Source organism: Gobio gobio, assembly GCF_949357685.1.
Source record: "Gobio gobio genome assembly, chromosome: 22".
Classification (NCBI taxonomy): domain Eukaryota; kingdom Metazoa; phylum Chordata; class Actinopteri; order Cypriniformes; family Gobionidae; genus Gobio; species Gobio gobio.
The window spans coordinates 23,579,794-23,601,453 of record NC_137118.1 but is presented as its reverse complement, the minus strand read 5'-3'; the positions used below and the strand labels follow the sequence as shown (position 1 = coordinate 23,601,453).

At 39.8% G+C, this 21,660-nt stretch overlaps 1 protein-coding gene across 1 annotated transcript; it reads left to right on the top strand.

Annotated features, from left to right (window-relative positions):
• mat2al (methionine adenosyltransferase II, alpha-like) lies at positions 1-21,645 on the top strand. The gene is made up of 9 exons (XM_079804205.1): positions 1-185; positions 493-570; positions 709-831; positions 7,268-7,380; positions 8,788-8,931; positions 9,064-9,282; positions 11,872-12,054; positions 16,150-16,283; positions 20,186-21,645. Exons 1-9 carry the CDS (start codon positions 110-112, stop codon positions 20,286-20,288), a joined length of 1,173 nt encoding a protein of 390 aa, XP_079660331.1. The 5' UTR covers positions 1-109; the 3' UTR covers positions 20,289-21,645.
• The last annotated feature ends 15 nt before the right edge of the window (positions 21,646-21,660 follow it).

Genomic DNA, 21,660 nt, shown 5'->3' with positions numbered 1-21,660 from the left:
GCCCATTAAAGTTCTGCATCATACTTTAGACTGGCCGTGATATTACACTAGACGGTTTTTGTTGTAGTAGCAGTTATAAAGCTGTAGTTTTGTCCAGTCTGCATTCACCATGAATCCTTTTGGTAGTAAGAAATCAGGAAAAACTTTCCTTTTCACATCTGAGTCTGTAGGAGAAGGACATTCTGGTAAATATGAGACATGTTTCATGCATTACACGTTGACATGCGCAGATACTGCCAGTGAACATTAAATTGATTATACTGTTACATTACTTACATTATAATGTTTTTATTGGTGCAATATATTGGTTTAAATGCGCTGTATAAAATGTATGCACTATTGTGATTTCATCCTCAGTATCGCAATACGCTACATGTACATGCCCCGTTAGTCTAATAGTCGAGTAGAGAAATTATAACGAAACAATTATACGCACCGGCAATCAGAATCTTCATAATAATGTAACTGAACTCCTGTGTTTGTTACTGACAGATAAAATGTGTGATCAGATTAGTGATGCTGTTCTGGACGCTTACCTGACACAGGACCCGGACTCCAAAGTGGCCTGTGGTAATGATCACATTCATGACATTTCCTATAATCATAACCCACAATATGTCGACTATCAAATGCTTGGTTTTACGAACATGGATTCCCATTCCTTTTTATGGCATCTTTACATAAAGTCTTTTCCAATTTCTGGAACAGAGTGTGTGTCCAAAACTGGCATGATCCTTCTGTGTGGTGAAGTGACTTCAAAGGCAGTCGTGGATCTTCAGAAAGTGGTTAGAGACACTGTCAAGAGCATCGGATATGACGACTCGTCAAAGGGTATCTATACACACAAACACACATATAGTGTATATACATATATAAACAGTAATATTGTTAAGTATTATGAGGTCAAGTCACATTTATTTATATACCGTAGTGCTTTTTACAGTACATATTTATAGGGATAACAGGAAAATAATTCAACAAAGTTTGTTTCGACTGTACAGTCGCACTGGAGAAAGTGATGTCATCGTCCAGCTCAGTTCAATTCTCAAGCAAGATCAGATCAGTAATATTGTTGAATATTTTAGTGTCTCCAACTAAGCAAGCCAAAAGCCAAAGGTGACAGTGGATAGGAACCAAAACTCCATCAGGTGACAGAATGGAGAAAAAAAACCTTGGTAGAAACCAGGCTCAGTCAGGGGGCCAATTCTCCTCTGGACAACGAACAAACAGTGTATGATTATGATTCTGGCAGCATTACGGGTCAGAAGTCAGATTGGATTGGAACTAGGGTTGGGAATCGTGAGAAATTTTCCGGTTCCGGTTCCGGTTCCGGTTCCGCCTAACGATTCCGGTTCCGATTCCGGTTCCATTAAAATTATTAAACAAATAGTGGTAAAGGAAAAAGGCACAATACGCAACTCAAACAATCCATTTTGTGTTTATTACTTGCTCTAAAATTTATTTACAGGTTGGCAATGTCAAAAAAGTCCTGTACTGTACATATATTACAGTATTAATTAAGCCATTCTTGCAACACATTTTTTTTCAAATGAACACCTCTGAAATTGTCTTATTATATTTTATCTCTCTGTCTCTGAATAAAACCAAGTTATGAATTATATTTATTAGTTATATTTATTAATTAGTTATATATTAATTTAATAGTAATTCAGTTATTCAGTGAACTTGTAAATAATAAATTGCAATTCAGCATTACAAAGGTAGCCTAATTGTGCCTAAACGCTTACCTAAACCATGGTGACTCAACGGTTGACAAATATATATATATATATATATATATATATATATATATATATATATATATATATATAAATATATATATATATATATATATATATATATATATATATATATATATATATATATATATATATATATATATATATATATATATATATATATATATATATATATATAAATATAAATATAAATATATAGGCCTTTCACTATAAATCTGGTATAAGCCCTGTGGCACTCTGTGCTGTAGCAAATGTTTTGTCAAATTGCTAGTGCAGCCTCCTTTGCATGTTATTAACTTTTCACGTGTTACATTTTGCTTCATTATCATTCATTCTTTGGAAATGAATCCATACTTGTGACTTTCTCTTCGCTATGCTGGTGGTCAACGAGAAAATATCTGACGCAAAACCGTAAATGTGTAGCGCGAGGACTTTCAGTGCTGAACTGCGTTGCCCTCCTGGAAGCGGCAGGCAACGTAATTAATATTCATGATGAGGTGAGCCAGGGTTGCCAGGTTTTCACAACAAAACCCGCACAATTGTACAATCGTTTCAACCCGCGGACATGAAACACAGCCCGCGGCAACAGTGGAAAACGGGAAAGCGGGAAAATCACGGAGTTGGCAACACTGGCTGTCACTCGCTATGAAAGGATACGCTTCCAGCGCTTCGCACACACATTGCACCAGAACCGTTTTCGGAACCGAAACTTAGGAATTTCGCGCGGTTCTGGTATTTTTCAAAAATCAGTTTCGGTTCTGCATAAGAACCGGTTCTCGGTTCCCAACCCTAATTGGAACATTCAGAAGATTTGTCCAGTTCCATCTGGTTGAAGATCGGAGTCATCAGAAGATCAGGCTTTTTGAGGATCAGTGCCACTGATACAATTATAAAAGTCGGCAGCCATTACTACAGTCTTTAAAGGAACACGGCGACTTTTTGGGACTTTAGCTTATTCACCGTATTCCCCAGAGTTTGGTGATGTTCGTCTGTTATAGGACAACTTAGTTTGAATAAACGAGCAGACACTGATTAGCTACTTGCTATAAGTTTATTTATATACACACAGTAAACAAATCCTTAACAACAAAAAAAACCTTTGCAATGAACATGCTATGTTTTAAATAAATCACACACAGTAAACTAATCCTTTAAAACAAGTAGGCTACTTAAATTCTATAAGAGCTGCATAAAAATGAATGAGTAGCCTAGGCCTAAATTACAAAAGATAAAATCTACATACCTTTACCAAAGAAAAAGAAAAAAGTCGAACAACGACTGTTGTGATAATACCTTAATTAAACTAACTAACTAAATACTGGAAACAAAAAAAGTGCAAAAAAAGTGCAATGACATTTTAAATTCCTAATCTTTTTTTCGGCTTCCAAGTTCCGTGACAGGAACACCATGTTCACTTTACTTGGTTTTAGTGACGATCTGACAGGGGTAGCTATGTTACCCGCAGTGCTAAAAACTCGTTCTGATGCTGTGCTTGTAGCACAAATACACATGTATTTATGTGCCAATTTTGCTAAGAGCGGACAGCGTGTTTCATTGTCTCTCCACCATGCTAGTGGATTAGCCGTAGAGTCAATTGGTTGTTCTTGGAGATAGCGGGTTAACTCAGTGTCAGCTCTGATCGGTAAAGGGGCAGAGATTTCAGACCTCCGTTTATTAAGGAGGTCTCCAAGATTTCTCTTCTTGGTAGGGGGTGGTGCACAGACCTCTCCCGAATCATCTCCAGCAGTAGCAGCCTCCGAAGCACCACTAACTCCGCCTCCGTTTCCCTCGTCAGCTGAGGGATCCTATCTAAAAAATGTTTTTTTTTTTTTTAAATTTATGTTTGTAAAAAATATTTTAATAACACGGTTTTGCCGGTTATAGAGTTCTAATGACGGTGTTTAACTATAACCGTCGGTCTCACGGTTGTATACTAACCGTCAAATCTCTAGCAGGAATGAGATAATAGTTCCAAGCCATATAATTCTAGAAAATCGCAACTTTTTATTTTCCGTCGGTCTTAGTGCGCGATGTAACTGTACACATCACAACATGTAAATAGGAAAATGTTGGCGTTATTTTGTCACTTATTGAGCAGTAGGCTAGTTGGAGCCGTTCACCTCCAGTCTTTGTGCTAAGCTAGGCTAGCGGTGGGTGCGTCAGACAGAGTTATGGCACGCACGGAGATGAGAATGGTGTGTATGGACTAGGCTTGCTATGATAGTCGGTGTTGTCGGTGTTACCGGTGTCCAGACTCAACACCGGTTACATCACTTGCCCACCGTGGCACCGGCCACCGTCTTTTTTATTTTTTTTTAGTAATAAAATAATTTAGTTCAGTTAGAGAACAGACAATACAAATAAAAACTGAACGTATTTGCTTAATAAAGCAGGATCCGACCGTGAGTCTCGGCAGCGGCAGGAGTCATTCATCAGATTTAAGAGTGAGGAGCTGACTGAGATGATCGCGGAAGATTTGGTTTCAAAGCGAAACGTAAAAGCGCCTATTTAAGGGATTTTGTCATTTGTTTTGTTGTTGTGTTTTTCATTAAAAATAATAGGCTAATGAACCCACAATTCAAGCAACCCGCAGCCGAATTGGCGCCAATTCAAAACCGAAAGTAAAATGTGCACGACCGCACAGAGCGCGCATTGTTTACTTTCGCCTGGCTCCGCAGTGCGAGCCTCCACGCTACGCTGACTGTGTGCATTTATTTTTTCCGCGCGCACCCTCGCGCTCGTGCGGGCGCGTCGAGTATAAACAAGGCTTTACGGACGAACTGTTATTCATTCATGGCGTGCATCTCAATCATAGACTGATCAATGCTTGATCAGTGCCCTGACTCCTGAACTAGGGAACTGATTGAAAAGCACCCATGGCCTCACAGAGCGCGCATTTACAGACGAGCGGTCATTCACGGTGTGTGCGCACTGGCGCGTTTTCAGTTCAGAGCGGTCGTGTGCATGTTACTTTCGGTTAGATCTCCTCACCACTGACTCTCAACACTGGAGCCCCTCAGGGCTGTGTTCTCAGCCCACTCCTGTACTCTTTGTACACACATGACTGTGTGGCAACCCACAGCTCCAACACCATCATCAAGTTTGCTGACGATACGACGGTGGTAGGTCTCATCACTGACAATGATGAAACGGCCTACAGAGAGGAGGTGCACACTCTGACACGGTGGTGTCAGGAGCACAACCTCTCCCTCAACGTCAGCAAGACCAAGGAGCTGGTGGTCGACTTCAGGAGGAATGAGAGAGAACACCGCCCCATCACCATCGATGGAGCACCGGTGGAGAGAGTCAGCAGCTTCAAGTTCCTCGGTGTCCACATCACAGAGGAACTCTCATGGTCCGTCCACACCGAGGCCGTTGTGAAGAAGGCTCATCAGCGCCTTTTCTTCCTGCGACGGCTGAGGAGGTTTGGAATGAGCCGCCACATCCTCACACGGTTCTACACCTGCACCATAGAGAGCCTGCTGACTGGCTGCATCACCACCTGGTACGGCAACAGTACCGCCCGCAGCCGCAAAGCCCTGCAAAGGGTAGTGCGCACGGCCAGCTGCATCATCGGAGGTGAGCTTCCCTCCCTCCAGGACATTTATGTCAGGCGGTGTGTGAAGAGAGCTCAGAGGATCATCAGAGACTCTAGCCACCCGAACCATGGGCTGCTCTCACTGATGCCATCAGGCAGACGGTACCGCAGCATCAGATCACGCACCAGCCGACTCCAGAACAGCTTCTTCCCACAAACAATCAGACTCCTTAACTCTTGACCCATCAGGATCATAACACACACTGGACAGAATATCACTCAGCACAACCCACTGTAGATAAACACACATTATATACACATTTATTTATCATACAGCATCTATTGCACTTTGGATTTCAATTTTTCAATCTGTGAATAATATTTTATACTGTACATTGTATATTATTATTACTATTATAGCGTAATGTATATTGTTTAGTGTATGTTTAGTGTATATTGTTTAAAGTATATGTATATTGTAAGTATGTGTATATTGTTTAAAGCTGTGAGAACTACACTCACATTGTGTAAATTATTTATTGTTTATTGTAGAGTTTACTGTGCTGTGAGTAATTGTGGGCGCATCAGTGTAATCTGATGCTGCTTTAAATGTTGTACATGTCATGTCATGACTACCATGTTGCTCGGAACTGCACCTAAGAATTTCACCTACTGTTGCACTTGTGCATATGTAGAGTGACAAATAAAGTGATTTGATTTGATTTTGATTTGATTTTAGATAGAATTAGTGATTTAAAAGCCTCCGCCGGTGATACCGGTATTACCGGTGTTGTCACACATCAATTAACCGGTGGGAAAATTTCCTCACCGTCACATCCCTAGTATGGACTTATCTAACTCTGGGGGATACGGTGAATAAGCTAAAGTCCCAATAAGTCGGCGTGTTCCTTTAAAGTCAGCATGAAGCGGAAGTTGCAATTTTTCTCTCCTATTGTGCCGTATATCTGAGTGAAACGGCTTAAAAAACAAGAACTGCCAATTTTGATCTCAAGGTGACTTTAATGTCACATGAGCCTTCAGAAATCATTCTAATATGATGATTTGCTTCTCAAGATACATTTCTGCTTATTATTATCAATGTTGAAAACAGTTGTGCTGCTTCATATTTTTGAGGAAACTGTGATACATATTTTTTTTAGATTTCTTTAGTTGCGTTCTTGCTTAATAAAAGTATAATATCATCATATTGATTTAACCCTAATTAGGATTGATTGATATACCATAGACTGTAAAAAATAGGGATGTAGTGTCTGTGACGTTACCCGTAGATTTCTGAAGAGCATTTTTGAAGCCTAAAGTGGGCGGAGCTGGCAGTTGCCATCTTGGCACTGTGCATCACTCCCGGATAACTGAAAATGGGCAAAGAGGCGGGACGTGGGTGGAGCTGAGGTGCCTGGTTGTTGAAACCACGCCTGGCTAGCTCCACCATATAGTGGCAATCCACCTGTGACTCAAGTGGCCACGCCCTTAATTATGCAGAACTTTAAGGCTTAATATAATTTAAATGGATGAGTTATAAAAAATTCACCCCCCTCACAGTTGTCATGAAGGGCAAAATTAGATGTATTGACCAAAAACTTTTTGTACCAGGCTGTAAACATGTTTTTTTTCCTGATGTAAAGTTGGGCATTTTAACATGGGGGAGATACATATTTGACTCCCTTTTGGAGCCAGTCTCTAGCGGCCAGTCAAATTTAAGTCACTTCCGTGTTGGCTTCAAGAGAGGCCGCGGAAGGTTGCCGCTTGATTAAAGTGAGTTACAGATTAAAACAGAGCCCCTACTAAAGGTACATGCTGATGGAAAAAATATGAGAAGGGAGGGAAAACATTGAAGCATTGAAATATATTTTTTCTTCCCATCTCATTTTTTTCCATCACCATGTCCCTTTGGAGGCTCCCTAGATTAAGTATTCTGACAAATAATATGAGCATTGTGTGATCTCTCCAGGTTTCGACTACAAGACATGCAATGTGCTGGTGTCTCTTCAGCCTCAGTGCGATGAGATCAGTGACTGTGTGTTTGAAGGCAGAGACATGGAGGACATCGGTGCTGGTGATCAGGTCAACATATTCTGCTCAAAAACACTATTTTGATTTCATTTTGCAAATATGTCTTGCAAACTTATAAACATGATAAACGTGTTGTGTGACTCTAGGCAGGGGAATAGCATAATTGCAAATTCCATAAATATTTGCCCCACCAATTTTTTATGGACAAAATCAGGGCTTGACATGGTAACACTTTAGTATGGGGAACAATTCTCACTTTTAACTAGTTGCTTATTAGCTTGAATAGTGGCTGTTTATTAGTACTTATAAAGAACATACTAATGCTTTATTCTGCATGACCATATTCTACATCCCTTAATCCTACCCAATGCCTAAACTTAATAACTACCTTACTAACTTTTAATAAGCAGTAAATTAGGAGCTTATTGAGGCAAAATTTGTAGTTAATAGTAAATATGTGTACCCATACTAAAGTGTTACCCTTGACATTAACTTTTTTGCTCACCAGCCACTGTAGCTAGTGGTTTTCCAAAGTTACTAGCCACTCAGAATTTTTACTGGCCACAATTTTGACATCAGTACCATGGGGAAAAACTGCCGTATAGATATTTTTAATATTATCTCATAATTTGGCAGCAGGTATATTAGGCTGACACACGGATCCATTATACTGTTACACATGCGTTTCCTTTCTCAGCTGTTTACGTTCACTTAAAGACTGTATTTGCGTGAATACTCGCCCTAGACCAGCATTTTGACATTATTTTGTGTGTATTTGACTGTTTAAGTGCAATAAGCAGTGAAAAAGAACTCAATTTAGTACTGAGAAGCGGATTTATCTGCATGCACTTTAGGTGAGAGCACAAAATCTGCGGGAATGAGTAAAATGATGCGCAATACGCCCAATCCCATTCCAAAATTCAAGCCCTGTAACAGCAACAATATTCAGCCGGAATAAATGAAAAGAGTGAGTGAGGGGAGGTGGGTTTGTGTGTAACTCACTGTTTGAGAAATGAGAGAGAGAGAGAAAGCACAGCTGGTATTGTGTGTCTATTCTGCAGAAAATGAGTATCGGAAGCCTTTCAGATATTTCAGTATCGATATGTATAGAAAAATTTATATTTTTGACAAATACTTTGCACTTAGTCTATTATTTCAGATGCCTTTTTAAAAGTTGGCGGGTGCTAATGTCAAGACCTATATACATTACTTTTTTAAAGAAGAAGAATAAACACAACAATATCTGTGACAGCATTTTCAATCTTAAATCATGAAAGGATATAATATATATATATATATATATATATATATATATATATATATATATATATATATATATATATATATAATAAAATAAATGTTTTTTTAAGATATAACATGTTCAATTGTATCTTGAATAGTTGTCAAAAAATGAAATAATTAATGTTTAATAATTAACGTTGTATGATTTCTCACCAGGGTTTAATGTTTGGCTACGCCACTGATGAAACAGAGGAGTGTATGCCGCTCACCATCCTACTAGCTCACAAACTCAATGCCAAGTTGAAGGAACTTTCAAAGACCGGAGTCTGTCCTTGGATTCGTCCAGATTCAAAAACACAGGTGAAAGGTTTCTTTGACATAATAAGGGTTTAAGGAAGTAAACAACTATTCGCCCGCACGCAGTTATCTCTGTAAACTAATGGCTCAAACACTGCAGATAACGTTGATGGTTTCAATTATTAACAAATGCAGGTGACTGTGGAGTATCGTGATAACATGGGCGCCATGGAGCCAGTTCGTGTTCATACCTTGGTCATCTCAGTTCAGCACAGTCCTGACATCACGCTGGAAGATATTCGCCACAATCTGATGGAGAAAGTTGTAAAGACGGTCATCCCTGCCAAATATCTGGACGACAAGACAATTTATCACCTGCTGCCTAGTGGGAAGTTCCTTGCAGGTGGTCCACAAGTAAGCACACCTTAGTGATGTTTGCTAAGGCAAGCACCAGTAATAAGGCCTGTTCACATCACGATGATAACTGACAATAACTATAAAGTTTCAATAATCGTTCTAATTCTATAAGAACAGCAAAATCCACACCGCAGCTATAACAAAAAACGACAACGAACGATATTGCTGGAGTCACTTTCAGAACTATTTTATTTTTCTCTATTGAGTTATATTATTATTTTTTTTGTCCTTGTGTTATTAATCAATATAGCACCTATACAAAAACATATTACACACACACATATATCTATATCTATATCTATATATATATATATATATATATGTGTGTGTGTGCCAGTGATGCGCGGGTCAATGTATAAACAACCCGCACCCGACCGACGTTTTCAACTAACCCGCCCGCAACTCGGACCGCAAAAAAAAAAGAAGAAAATATTGTACCCGACCCGCTTCCTGACCCGCATTTTTTAAAAGTAGTAAATGCTCATCGTAGCTCATTGGGCCATTGAGAAAATGTTTCAGGCCCTGACGTGGTGTGCTCAGAGGTGCAGCAGCGAGAGCAGGAAGTTCTTGCGGCGGTCCATCATTTTCCATTTCAGCTCCAGATGCATATTATTGATGAACGCGATGTTTATGTTTCGACCCGGCTTGAAGAATTCATCAGCCCACATTTGGAAAACATTTGGAAAAGTGTGAAAGCCCTTAGGAGCGCAAACTGTTATTTTTCTGAATGCTGTATGATATAGCCTAGTGTTATGTAATACAGGCTTGATTTATTCATTTATTTCGTTTAATTTTCTTAACAATTAAGATGCTGCATGTGTTTATCCAGTCTAATCGAAGTGTGCGTCTCTCCCCCGACTTTCCCAACAAAAATCCCGCCCCCTCTCAGAAAATACATAAAACTGACTTTAAATGCGTTTAAAAGTAGCCTATTAAAATGGTACAATGGCATTGCTCAGTTCAACGTTTTGGGAAATCGGGCATTTTGTCCCGCGTCAGCATTTATTCAAAAGTTAATAACGCTCAACATTCAAAAGGTAAATAAGGATTTATTGACGATCCGACCGACCGTGACCCGAATATCATTAAAAATATTTTTGGATGACTCGTAACCGCGGGTAACCGCGGGTGGCCGCGGGCACCCGCTCATTTTGGATCAACCCGCGCATCACTGGTGTGTGTGTGTGTGTGTGTTTGTGCTATATGATTCAAAATGAGTAATAGTCTAATTGACTTGAATTTGTGATGTTAGACTTGAATAGTCAATATATTTCCCATATTTGTTTATGTCTGATATTAACTGAGAATTATATATATAAAAAAATAAAATAAGATAAAAAAATAACTACGTGCTTGTTAGTAAAAAGGTTGTGAACTAGTGTTCAATACAGTGACAAGTCACGTGGCAAAAGAACGAATGTCTCAAACGTCAAACCCGAAAGACTCGAAAGAACTAATCTTTTCTGTTTCCGTTACTGACAGCATAGACTCTATGGGACTGACAGGAAGAACAAAAGACTCAAACCCGAACTCGAAAGAACGAATCTTTTCTGTTTCCGTTACTGACAGCATAGACTCTATGGGACTGACAGGAAGAACGAAAGACTCAAACCCGAACTCGAGACTCGAAAGATGAACTAATCATTCTGTTCCCGGACCTGTGTCACATGGCCCGGCCCAGCCCCAGATCAGAGTCAGACACAGACGAGTCGACAACTAACGTCTCGAGGAGTTCGAAGACACGAGAGGCGGAGAACAAACGTGATAAATATGAAGTTGCAAAAGAAAGAATGTCTCGGATCAGGAGGTGAGGTGAACTAACAGAGTTAGACTGCAACAGCCTGACCCAACAACTAATCAATTAATTAAACGTTTCATTTGGCTTTGGTTGCAGTACCCTATAGTTTATTTTTATTTCGTTTTACAAATGTAATCAACATTTTCATAAGTACTAGATGGGTTGGGCTATTTAACATGTCATTTTAATTATATTTTTCTGAAATGAACGAAATGACTCGAAAAAAGATTAGTTCATTTTGCTGAACGATACTCAAAGATCCGAGTCAGTAAAATTATCCGAACTTCCCACTACAAATATAGAGCTGAACTGAACTAGGCTATATGTTGTGTGTGTGTGGGAGGCGCCGGCGTGATCATTTTAATTTCTGTGAACTCGCTTCTCAAAAATAAACCGAAACCCAGCATAGCCTTGTCACAGTATTTTTCTTTCATATTGTTAATCTGTTAATTGTTTACGTGAAATATATTTTGCGGGGTCTGGGACTAGGCTTAAACCTTGTCTGTGAAACCGGGGGATAAAGTCCAACTTAAGTGGGTCAAAAGAGCAGTCTAAAGTTCAGCTTTTTAGTGCATGCAAAGAATGCATTTAATTTAAAATTTACCTATAATACGTTTTCATTTATTTGCAATTAACATGCAATTAAGTGTCTCAAAACATTACATTCAGTTTGCACTTAAGTATATTCAAGGTATATAATTTCTGTATTAAGTACTATTTCAAATGTATGCTAAAGTGTACTTGTTTTCACAAGGGGCATTAGTGGAGTGAATGCTTCTGTTTTTTAGGGAGATGCTGGTCTCACTGGGAGAAAGATCATTGTGGACACCTATGGAGGATGGGGTGGCCATGGCGGTGGAGCCTTCTCTGGTAAAGATTACTCCAAAGTGGACCGGTCGGGTGCTTACGCTGCCCGCTGGGTGGCCAAATCACTCGTCAAAGCCAAACTGTGTCGGAGAGTTTTGGTTCAGGTAAGACTTCTATCTGGTATCAGGTGTCAGTAGGATTATGTATGTGTATATGGTATTATGTAGGGAATATTTGAGGACTGGCCGTTGAATGATTAGAAAAATAATACACACCTGAGTTGGTAATGTGGCCACGATCCGGAGAGAATTATTATTTGATCCGGATCCGAATGATTATTTTCAAATAATTCTACGGGCCGGAGATAGGGCTGCACGATTAATCACAATTAACCTGAAATCACGCTTAAACTGTTTTTTTAGATTATGAAATCGCAAAGGCTGCAATAATTTTTTAATGCACAGCTAGTCAGTGAAGCACGGCTCTGTGATCAGTAGTAACTGCTGCTCCATCTGAAAGCACTGTGAGTTTGAGTCGCTTATAACGTGCATTTGAAAAAGCAACACACGGTGTCAAATATGAACCTGTTTTCCAACAAAAGACAACATTTAATAACATGTTTTACTCCAACTCCTACTGTGAGATGATGTGGCTTCTTACACAGAATAAGGCACACAACATATTATTTCATAGTATTCTAAACAGTCATAAAGGCTATGTCGATTAGCATTGAATTATATACTTTATTATCATGACAATACCCCCTATAATCATGAAGAACTTAGATAAACCATATATTGTTGTAGTCGTGTGTTTATTAGTCTTGTTTAATCAATCAAAGTGTTTCAATCTTCTGTTTATTCAGCTAAAGTGATAGTATGATGTCTATAGGGACTTCCTGGATGTTATGTACTTCTGCTGGGCATATTTGGAGTTTCTGCGTGAGAGCGCCCTCTGGCTTTCAGATGGAGCAGCATTTACTGCTGATCACAGAGCCATGCTTTACTGACAAGCTGCACATAAAAAAATCACAGCCTTTGCCAAATCGTGTGTGATTTAATTTCGATTAATCGTGCAGTCCTAAACAGAGTCAATTATTCCTCTTATACTACGGTTACCACACCTCAAAACAGATGATGTAATTTCAAGACATTTGGCAGGTTTTGGCAGCAGCGTCTCTACTAATAGTGAAACAGTAAGTTTATCTGCTTTAAGAACAGCGTTGTTATTTCCTGGCTAGTGAGACATGTCATGTAACTTTTAACTTGCTAAACTATTTTACTGATAAAATATTCAGAGCAGGGCTGACAACACGTTTCTGTGCGAGTGTGTGTCCATACTAGCCTGGCTCCACCCTCCTACGTACTTCCACTCAATTTTCATTTTCCTTCAGTACTCCGTCTGGGACTGCTGTATATTCTTAGGTTTTCTCCGAACAATTTTTTACCGGTCCAATCAGCGAACAGAGGGAGTGACTGAAAACGATGACGTTGATGTCGTGCGCTAGTTTGAGTTGTAGTTCAGTAATGGCGGCGGAGAAAGATGCGAGTGAAGCCATTCATTCCTGGCACCGCTGTCGAATATCCAGAAGTTAAAGCCAGAGCAAGAACAATCTTTGCTGACTTTTATTGGTGGCCATGATGTTGTGGCCCGGGAAAAGTTTGATTTTCCAGCTCGTTCCATTAGTGGTGAAGGAGTTGGCTGAAGCCGTCCGTCTCCCACCACCCACGTCAAAATCCCCGGCCGAATCACCTACTGTTTTAGACAAACACCAAGGTCGTGGGGTCATTTAATTGCTCTCCGAATTCACATCTCTGAGTTTTCAAGAATATATCTTATATCTTATCTATATCTTTGAGCAGAATATTACCTTTTTGACCATTGCAGAGCACCGTGCGGTTGTGCGCGCTGTAATTTGGATGCATTTCTAGACTTGTATTTCTTTAAATGCTGGCAAGTGTCTACAAGAGCAATATATTTCATCACCATTAAAAAAATAAAAAGGAGAAAAGCACGTAAACATGTGAATTGGGCCGTTATTTACAATAATAATAATAATAATACATTTTATTTGTACTGCACTTTACATTTGGAACAAATCTCAAAGTGCTACAGTTAAGATCATTTAAGAAGGATAAAATACTAATAGATTGAATGGTTAAAAGTCATAAGTTCTCCTAAAAAGAAATGTTTTTAGTCCTTTTTTAAAAGTCTCAGTAGTTTGAGGTGCCCTCAGATGGTCGGGGAGGGCATTCCAAATCCGAGGAGCGGCAGAACAGAAAGCCCGATCACCCATAGTGCTGAGCTTTGTCTTGGGGAGAAGGAGGCGGTTTGAGTTTGTTGATCGAGTTGTAGTTGAAGGTGTGAGTAGTTCTTTCAGATAGGGGGGGGCATTTCCATAGATGCACTGGTGGGTTAGAAGGGAGACCTTATAGTCAATCCTGGCGGTAACAGGAAGCCAGTGAAGTGAATGGAGAATGGGTGTGATGTGATCGTATTTTCGAACTCTCATCAGGATCCTAGCAGCACTATTCTGAACGTACTGCAGTCTCTGCAAGCTTTTGTTAGGGATCCCGGTGAGAAGTGCGTTACAGTAATCCAGTCTGGAGGAGACAAAGGCATGGACCAGTTTTTCAGCATCTGCTAAGGATAGCGTTGGACAGAGTTTTGCAATGTTTCTGAGATGGTAGAAAGATGTTTTGCAGAGGTTTTTGATATGGGCTTCAAAGCTGAGTTGTGGATCAAATCTTACACCAAGATTGGTGACAGTTGTGGAGAGGGGAATGTCATGACCAGAGAGTGTTATACCAGTTATGGAGGAAGACTGGGTTTGATGTGGAGTGCCAACAAGAATTGCCTCAGTTTTAGAGCTGTTTAACTGGAGGAAGTTGTGCTTCATCCACATCCTTATCTCCTCCAGACAGGCGGTGAGTGTTGAAGACGGAGATGATGTTGTTGAAATGGAGTTGTGTGTTTCTGATTTCATGTACAGTTGTGTGTCATCAGCATAGCAGTGAAATGAGACTCCATAGCGTCTAATGACATGGCCGAGGGGGAGGATGTAAATGATGAAGAGAATGGGGCCAAGGACTGACCCCTGAGGAACCCCGCAGGTAACTGTGTTGCCGGGACCTTGCACTTCCAAGTGAAATGTACTCTGTTCTGCTAGTGAGGTACGATTTAAACCAGTTAAGAGCAGTGCCAGTGAGTCCAGTGGTTTGATGCAACCGGTTAAGGAGTATACCATGATCCACTGTATCGAATGCAGCAGACAGATCGAGGAGAATGAGGAGGGATGGTGAATCTGCATCAGCTGTCATCCGTAGGTCATTTGTGACTCTAACCAGGGCCGTTTCCGTACTGTGTGCAGAGCGGAAGCCAGACTGAAATTTACAGCAGCATTTATTCTTATCATACCAAGCATATGACAGCTTATTTACAGCATATACAATCATGATACGGACCACGAGAGCAGCACGTTCCCGATCACAAAACTCTCCCCTCCACCATGAATAAATCACAATCCGAATGCATGAGGTTTTATCACTGAGGTGGTGTGCACATTTACTTGCGGACTTCCATGTGAGAATCAAAGGCGAACGGGGCGTGACATACGTCACGACCAAACGTTAGCGATTGGTTATGGCAGATCAGAACCTATTGTTTACTATATTTATTTGCTTGGCAGTGTCGTTGTGGGTTTTCACTGTTGTAAGGACCTTTGAAATAACTGAAATAATTTGGCGAAGTGATATGGAACTGTAATGCGGTCCAGACCTGTCTGGAACTACTTTAGCCGTGCGTTTCCCTGAAAGTAATAACACGCTTTAAGCGTTTCGTCAACCAATCAGATTCAAGCATTCAACAGCCCCGTAGTATAAATACATTTAATAAAAGTACAGAATTTGACTAATTTGTTTCAAACCATAAAAAAGACTTAAAAGTAGCCGTAGTCGCCGCAGTAAAAGCCTAGTCGCATTAGCAAAAAAGGCCCATGTACAGAATAAAGCACCGCTCACACAGAAGTCATGTTAAAACCAAGCAGCATTTTGTTGGTCAAAGCAGTGAGTTCTTGTGAAAAAAAATTATACACGCAAAAATCTTGATTTTTTTGACTGAAATAAAATTTTGCAGAGCAATAGTAAATTACACTGCACCGGCTGCTCTTCTGTTGGCATTTATGAGAGAGGAAAGTGTTTTCTGTGAGTGATGAAATTATATGCAAGACTGTATTAATATTGTATGTTCCTTTGTTATAGATCTCGTATGCTATTGGTATTAGTCACCCTTTATCGGTGTCCGTCTTTCATTACGGCACATCAACGAGAGATGAGGACGAGCTTTTAGAGATCGTAAAAAAAAACTTTGACCTGAGGCCAGGGGTCATTGTCAAGTAAGTATACACATATAGTGTAGTCAGTGATGGGTAAATTACTTACAAATTGTAGCCGGTTACTGATTCCAAATTACATGACAAAAATTGTTGTTAGTAACGTAATCCATTACTGGGGTTGATGAGTTTAATGAGAAGCTAAACATTTTATATGAAAACAATTTTAAATAAATTTTAATTTATCAAAATAAAACACTTACTAAAAAAGATGAAATATTTTATTTGTTTACTTGCATGTCATGTAACCGACATCAGAGTGCCGCAAACTTAATAATATATTTTTTTATTATTATTATTTGCTTAATTTTATTACTGACCTAACTTATTAACTTAAAATGTCAGGAGGTACTTAAAGTAAATATTTTCGGTCAAAGAGGTTCAGCTGACAAAAAAGTTGAGGAATCCCTGGATTGCATGTTAATATGAAATGATGCGCATTTTAATGTGTTTGAAATACAAAAGCCTTCTAAAGACAGTAATACATGTTGACTCATTGAGTGATAATTCAATTAATAATTAATGTGTTCGCCAGGAGCCGATTAGATATGCAGTGAATGCTGCAATGTTGAGAAAACGCTTCTTAAAAGTGAAATCATTTCTGTAAATCCAGTGATCAAATGCTGTGTTTTGCTCAGTTTTCAGTAATAGTCACATGATTAGTGCAATTTTGCAATCCAGGAAGATCTGGTGGACTTTTTTAGAAAGTAAATTTTAAAAGATAAAAAAAATAGTGAATCAATGAAGGAGAATCATTGAATTCTGAATAATTTACTGCAAATGTGAGAATAACATGTAATCATGTAATCAATAAAAAAGCAACTGTAGTCTGACTCTGAATATGAATATTTTAAATATATTATAATTACAAGTACTTTTTTTTGGAATCTGATTACGTAATCCAGATTACATGCAGTCAGTTACTACCCAGCACTGGGTGTATTATATAGTAGAGCAGAACAAAATATGTATTGCTTGAAAAATATCTTTTCATATCAAACCTATGGTTGTTCAGACTACATCTACTTTAATCTGGATACATTTGAAAACTGTGTTTTTGTTTCAAAACAGTCTCCGTCCACACTAGTATTTTCAAGCAATTTTACAAAAGTTTCTTGTCTACAATGAAACATCTGAAAATCATCTTTCTATGCATGCATAAAGTGTAAAAAAAGCTCACTGAGATGATGCAGAGATCAGACATAATAAAGTTCTTACGCTATTTTTCTGGCACAATCATTTTATTATCAAAATCTCTCACCACTTACTGGTGTGTCCAAGTCACACTCAAAATCGCTATTCCATGGCCTAAAACACAACTGCCCTCATGTTTTGCAACAATTTTCTGTCACCTTTGCAAGAATGTAATATGAAGATTGTACAATGAATTGCAGGCAAACCATGCCGGTATAACATATATGGACAAGAGTCTTAAGACACACCTCTTAATTCCTGAATTCAGTTGTTTCAATCAGACCCATTGCCATAGGTGTATAAAATCCAGCACCTAGTCATGTAGTCTGCATTCACAAACATTAAGGAAAAAATGGGTCATTCTGAAGAGCTCAGTGAATTCAAGCGTGGTACTGTGATAGGATGCCATCTTTGCAATAAGTAATTTCCCTGTTAGATATTCCATGCTCAGTTGTAAGTGGTATTATTGTAAAGTGGAAGCATTTAGGAACATCAGGAACCATGAAACAAAAGACTACTTAAAGTCACAGAGTGGGGTCACTGAATGCTGAGGCACATGGTACGCAAAAGTCGCCAGTGCTTTGCTGACTCCATAGCGTAGAGTTCCAAACTTCAATTGGCATTAATATCAGCACATAAACCTGGAGCTAACTGGGAGCTTCATGGAATGGGTTTCCATGGCTGAGCAGTTGCATGCAAGCCTTGTATCACCAAGTACAATGGCAAGCATTGGATGCAGTGGTGTAAAGCACACCGCCACTGGACTCTGGAGCAGTGGAAATGTGTTCTGTGGAGTGACGAATCATGCTTCTCTGTTTGGCAGTCTGATGGGTGATGCGTTTGGCAAATGCCTGGAGAACGTTACCTGCCTGACTGCATTGTGCCAAGTGTAAAGTTTGGAGGAGGGGGGGTTATGGTGTGGGGTTGTTTTTCAGGGGTTGGGCTTGGCCCCTTACTTCCAGTGAAGGAAAATCTTAATGCTTGAGCATACCAAGACATTTCGGACAATGCTATACTTCTTTGTAGGAACGTTTTGTGGAAGGCCGTTTTCTACTCCAGCGTGTTTGTGCCCCAGTGCTAAAAGCAAGGTCAATAAAGACATGTTTAGAAGAGTTTGGTGTGGAAGAACCTGACCTCAACCCCATCAAACAGCTTTGGGATGAACTGGAAAGAAGATTGCGGGCCAGGCCTTTTCGTCCAACATCAGTGCCTGACCACACAAATGCACTACTGCATGAATGGGCAAAAATTCCCACAGAAACATTCCAAAATCTTGTAAAAAGTCTTCTCAGAAGAGTAGGGGGAACAACTCCATATTAACGTCTATGTATTTAGAATGCAATGTCATTATAGTCCCTGTTGGAGTATGTAACAAGGTTACAATGAACAAACAAAAAAGGAAAGTAAAAGGAAAGTACAAAACAAAAAGGAAAGGAAAGTGGCAGCCCCTCATGGACGACTGCCGTATATAAACATAATAAAACACAACATAAATTGTCCAGGCCCGATCCTCTCTTGTCTTTCACTGTCGTCACTTATCCCTTTGGATCTCCTGCAGTGAAACTCGAGCCCGGTGTGTCACTCATGCCACCGGCCTCGTTTCCTTCCCAAGGCTCTCAGCCACGACCTGCTTGCCACTTACCCCTCGCAGGCCGGAGGGATAACCTCGAGACTGCACTCTACTCCCCCAGACGGTAAGGACAGACGAGGTGAGAGAAAAGCAGACAGAAGGATAAGACGAGTGAGGGGAGAGAGAAAAATAAAATCTTGGACCAGTTCCCAAAATGCACTGCGATCTGGTCCTCTACCATCTGGGTGACATCCTCCACGATGCCTGGCAGTGGCGCTGGACAGCCCTCGGTGGACGGCGATGGCTCCTCTGGTTTTGGGTAGCCGGTGAGAGAGTCCCCCATTCCCTGCTCCTCCCCCTAATGGCAAACCAGACTCTGGTCTCAGGCAAATGGCGGCGACTCCTCACCTCCTTGGACTGCAACCACCCCTCCAGAACCCAGGCGGCCAGCAACGAGTTTGTCAGTCCCCTCAGCCCACCGCCTCAAGCATTCATGGAGTCTTCTCAGCTCGGTGGCACCGCAGATTTCCCACAACGCATTCCTCCTTCCTCCCGGGTATTGGCACCAATGTAATGATGTTAAAGGTTTAGGGAAGGAGGCTGGAACCGGCGAATGTTCGACATAACTTTAATATAAAAAACGAACAAACAAATAGAACAAAAGTAAAGTGACAGCCCCACACAGACGACTGACACTTAAACTAACACAAAAACACAAAGTCCAGCTTGTAATCGCTCGTCTTGCACTGTCGTCACTCCTCCTTTCAGCCCTAGCACCACACCGGCCTCACTCCATTCCCATGGCTGTCTGGCCCGTCCTGCTTGCCACATTGTATTGGCCCTAAAAGTTTTGTCCATATATGATGTATCTATGGTTACTGTATGTCACATGACTAAACACGCATCATTGTTTTCAAATACCTCCGTTTTCAGTCCACACTATAATGCAAAAATGGCATTTTTTTTTAAATTATCTACTTTGTAGAACATCTTCAAACGGCCGTTTTCACTGGACAAAAACGCGGTCTCAGTTTGAACAGAAGACCAAAATGTTTTCATAGGTATCCGGATTGGTGTAGTCATAGCCTCAGATTCCTGGGAATTTTGACAATGTGAATTCAGCAATCATTCCACCTTACAGGGAGCTTGATCTGAAGAAACCGATCTACCAGAAAACAGCCTGCTATGGACACTTTGGACGAGACGAGTTTCCATGGGAAAAGCCGAAGAAACTCATCTTCTGATGTTCTACGACACAAAGAATTACAACAGTCTTTAACACTTTATTTTACATTGTCCTTGTTACACGTTAAATGTAGTTACTGTAGTAATAACTAAATTATGCATAATTAAATGCAACTAACCCTAAATGGAATCAAATCCTAATCCATGCATGTAGTTACGGTAGTAATAACTATAAATTACGCATTATTACATGCAACTAACCCTAAACGGAATCAAATCCTAATCCAAAACCGTACACATATTTACTTAAAGGTCCTGTTCTTCGTGATCCAATTTTTCAAACTTTAGTTAGTGTGTAATGTTGCTGTTAGAGCATAAATAATACCTGTAAAATTATAAAACTCAAAGTTCAATGCCAAGCTAGATATTTTATTTAACAGAAGTTCCCTTTCAAAGCCTACAGCGAACAGCCGGTTTGGACTACATCTCTGTACATCCTGCTTTAATGACGTCAGTAGAACAGTTTGTTGCTAACCTCCGCCCACAAGAATATGCAAAAAAGGGGGCGTGGTCTTGTTGCTCTCCCACGTGGAGAAAAGGAAGTGTTGCGTTCATGGTTGTGTTTTTAGAGTGTTTGTCGCCATGTCGTCCAGACGCTGTTTTTTTCATCCCGGAGTCAAATCACCTTTGTTTGGCCTTCAGGGACGCTGTATTTTGAGCACATGCATCTCCCCATTATGGTAAGAGGCGTGACCTTTCCGGGCAACGTGCGCTAAGCTGCTGTCGAATCACAACACGGGAACCGCTGGCACAATCAGAACTCATTAAGTATTTCTGAAGGAGGGACTTCATAGAATAAGGAAATCTTCGAGCCGTTTTTAGGACAGTGAAAACAGCGGTATACAGATAAGTAAATTGTGTGAAAAATACTGTTTTTTTACACGCGAAACATGAACACATGTTATATTGCACACTGTAAACACAATCAAAGCTTCAAAAAATCTGGAAAAACGGGACCTTTAATATTAGTCAGTAAATAAATGTATAGTTAAAGTCTAACAAGGACACCTTAAAATAAAGTGTAACCCAACAGTCTCTACATACTTTCAGTTTTAAACGATGATTGTATTTGTGCTAATGAATCTTTCAAATGCTTCACTGTGATCAAGACTTTATAAATCATTTAATTTTTAAAGACATGCAAAAGACTTTCACATTCAAGACTAAATTAGAATGGAGAATCTTTTATATAATTCAATTAAATTAAAAAAATATTACTGCATCTTATAACTGATGACTGTGAAGGGGTAAAACCCCTTTTAATTGTACTTTGATCATTAGTTATTTAATAATGTAATAATTCCATGTATATCAAATCAATTGTCAAATAATAACACTTCTTTCATGTTTACCAGCACTTGTGGTCTACTC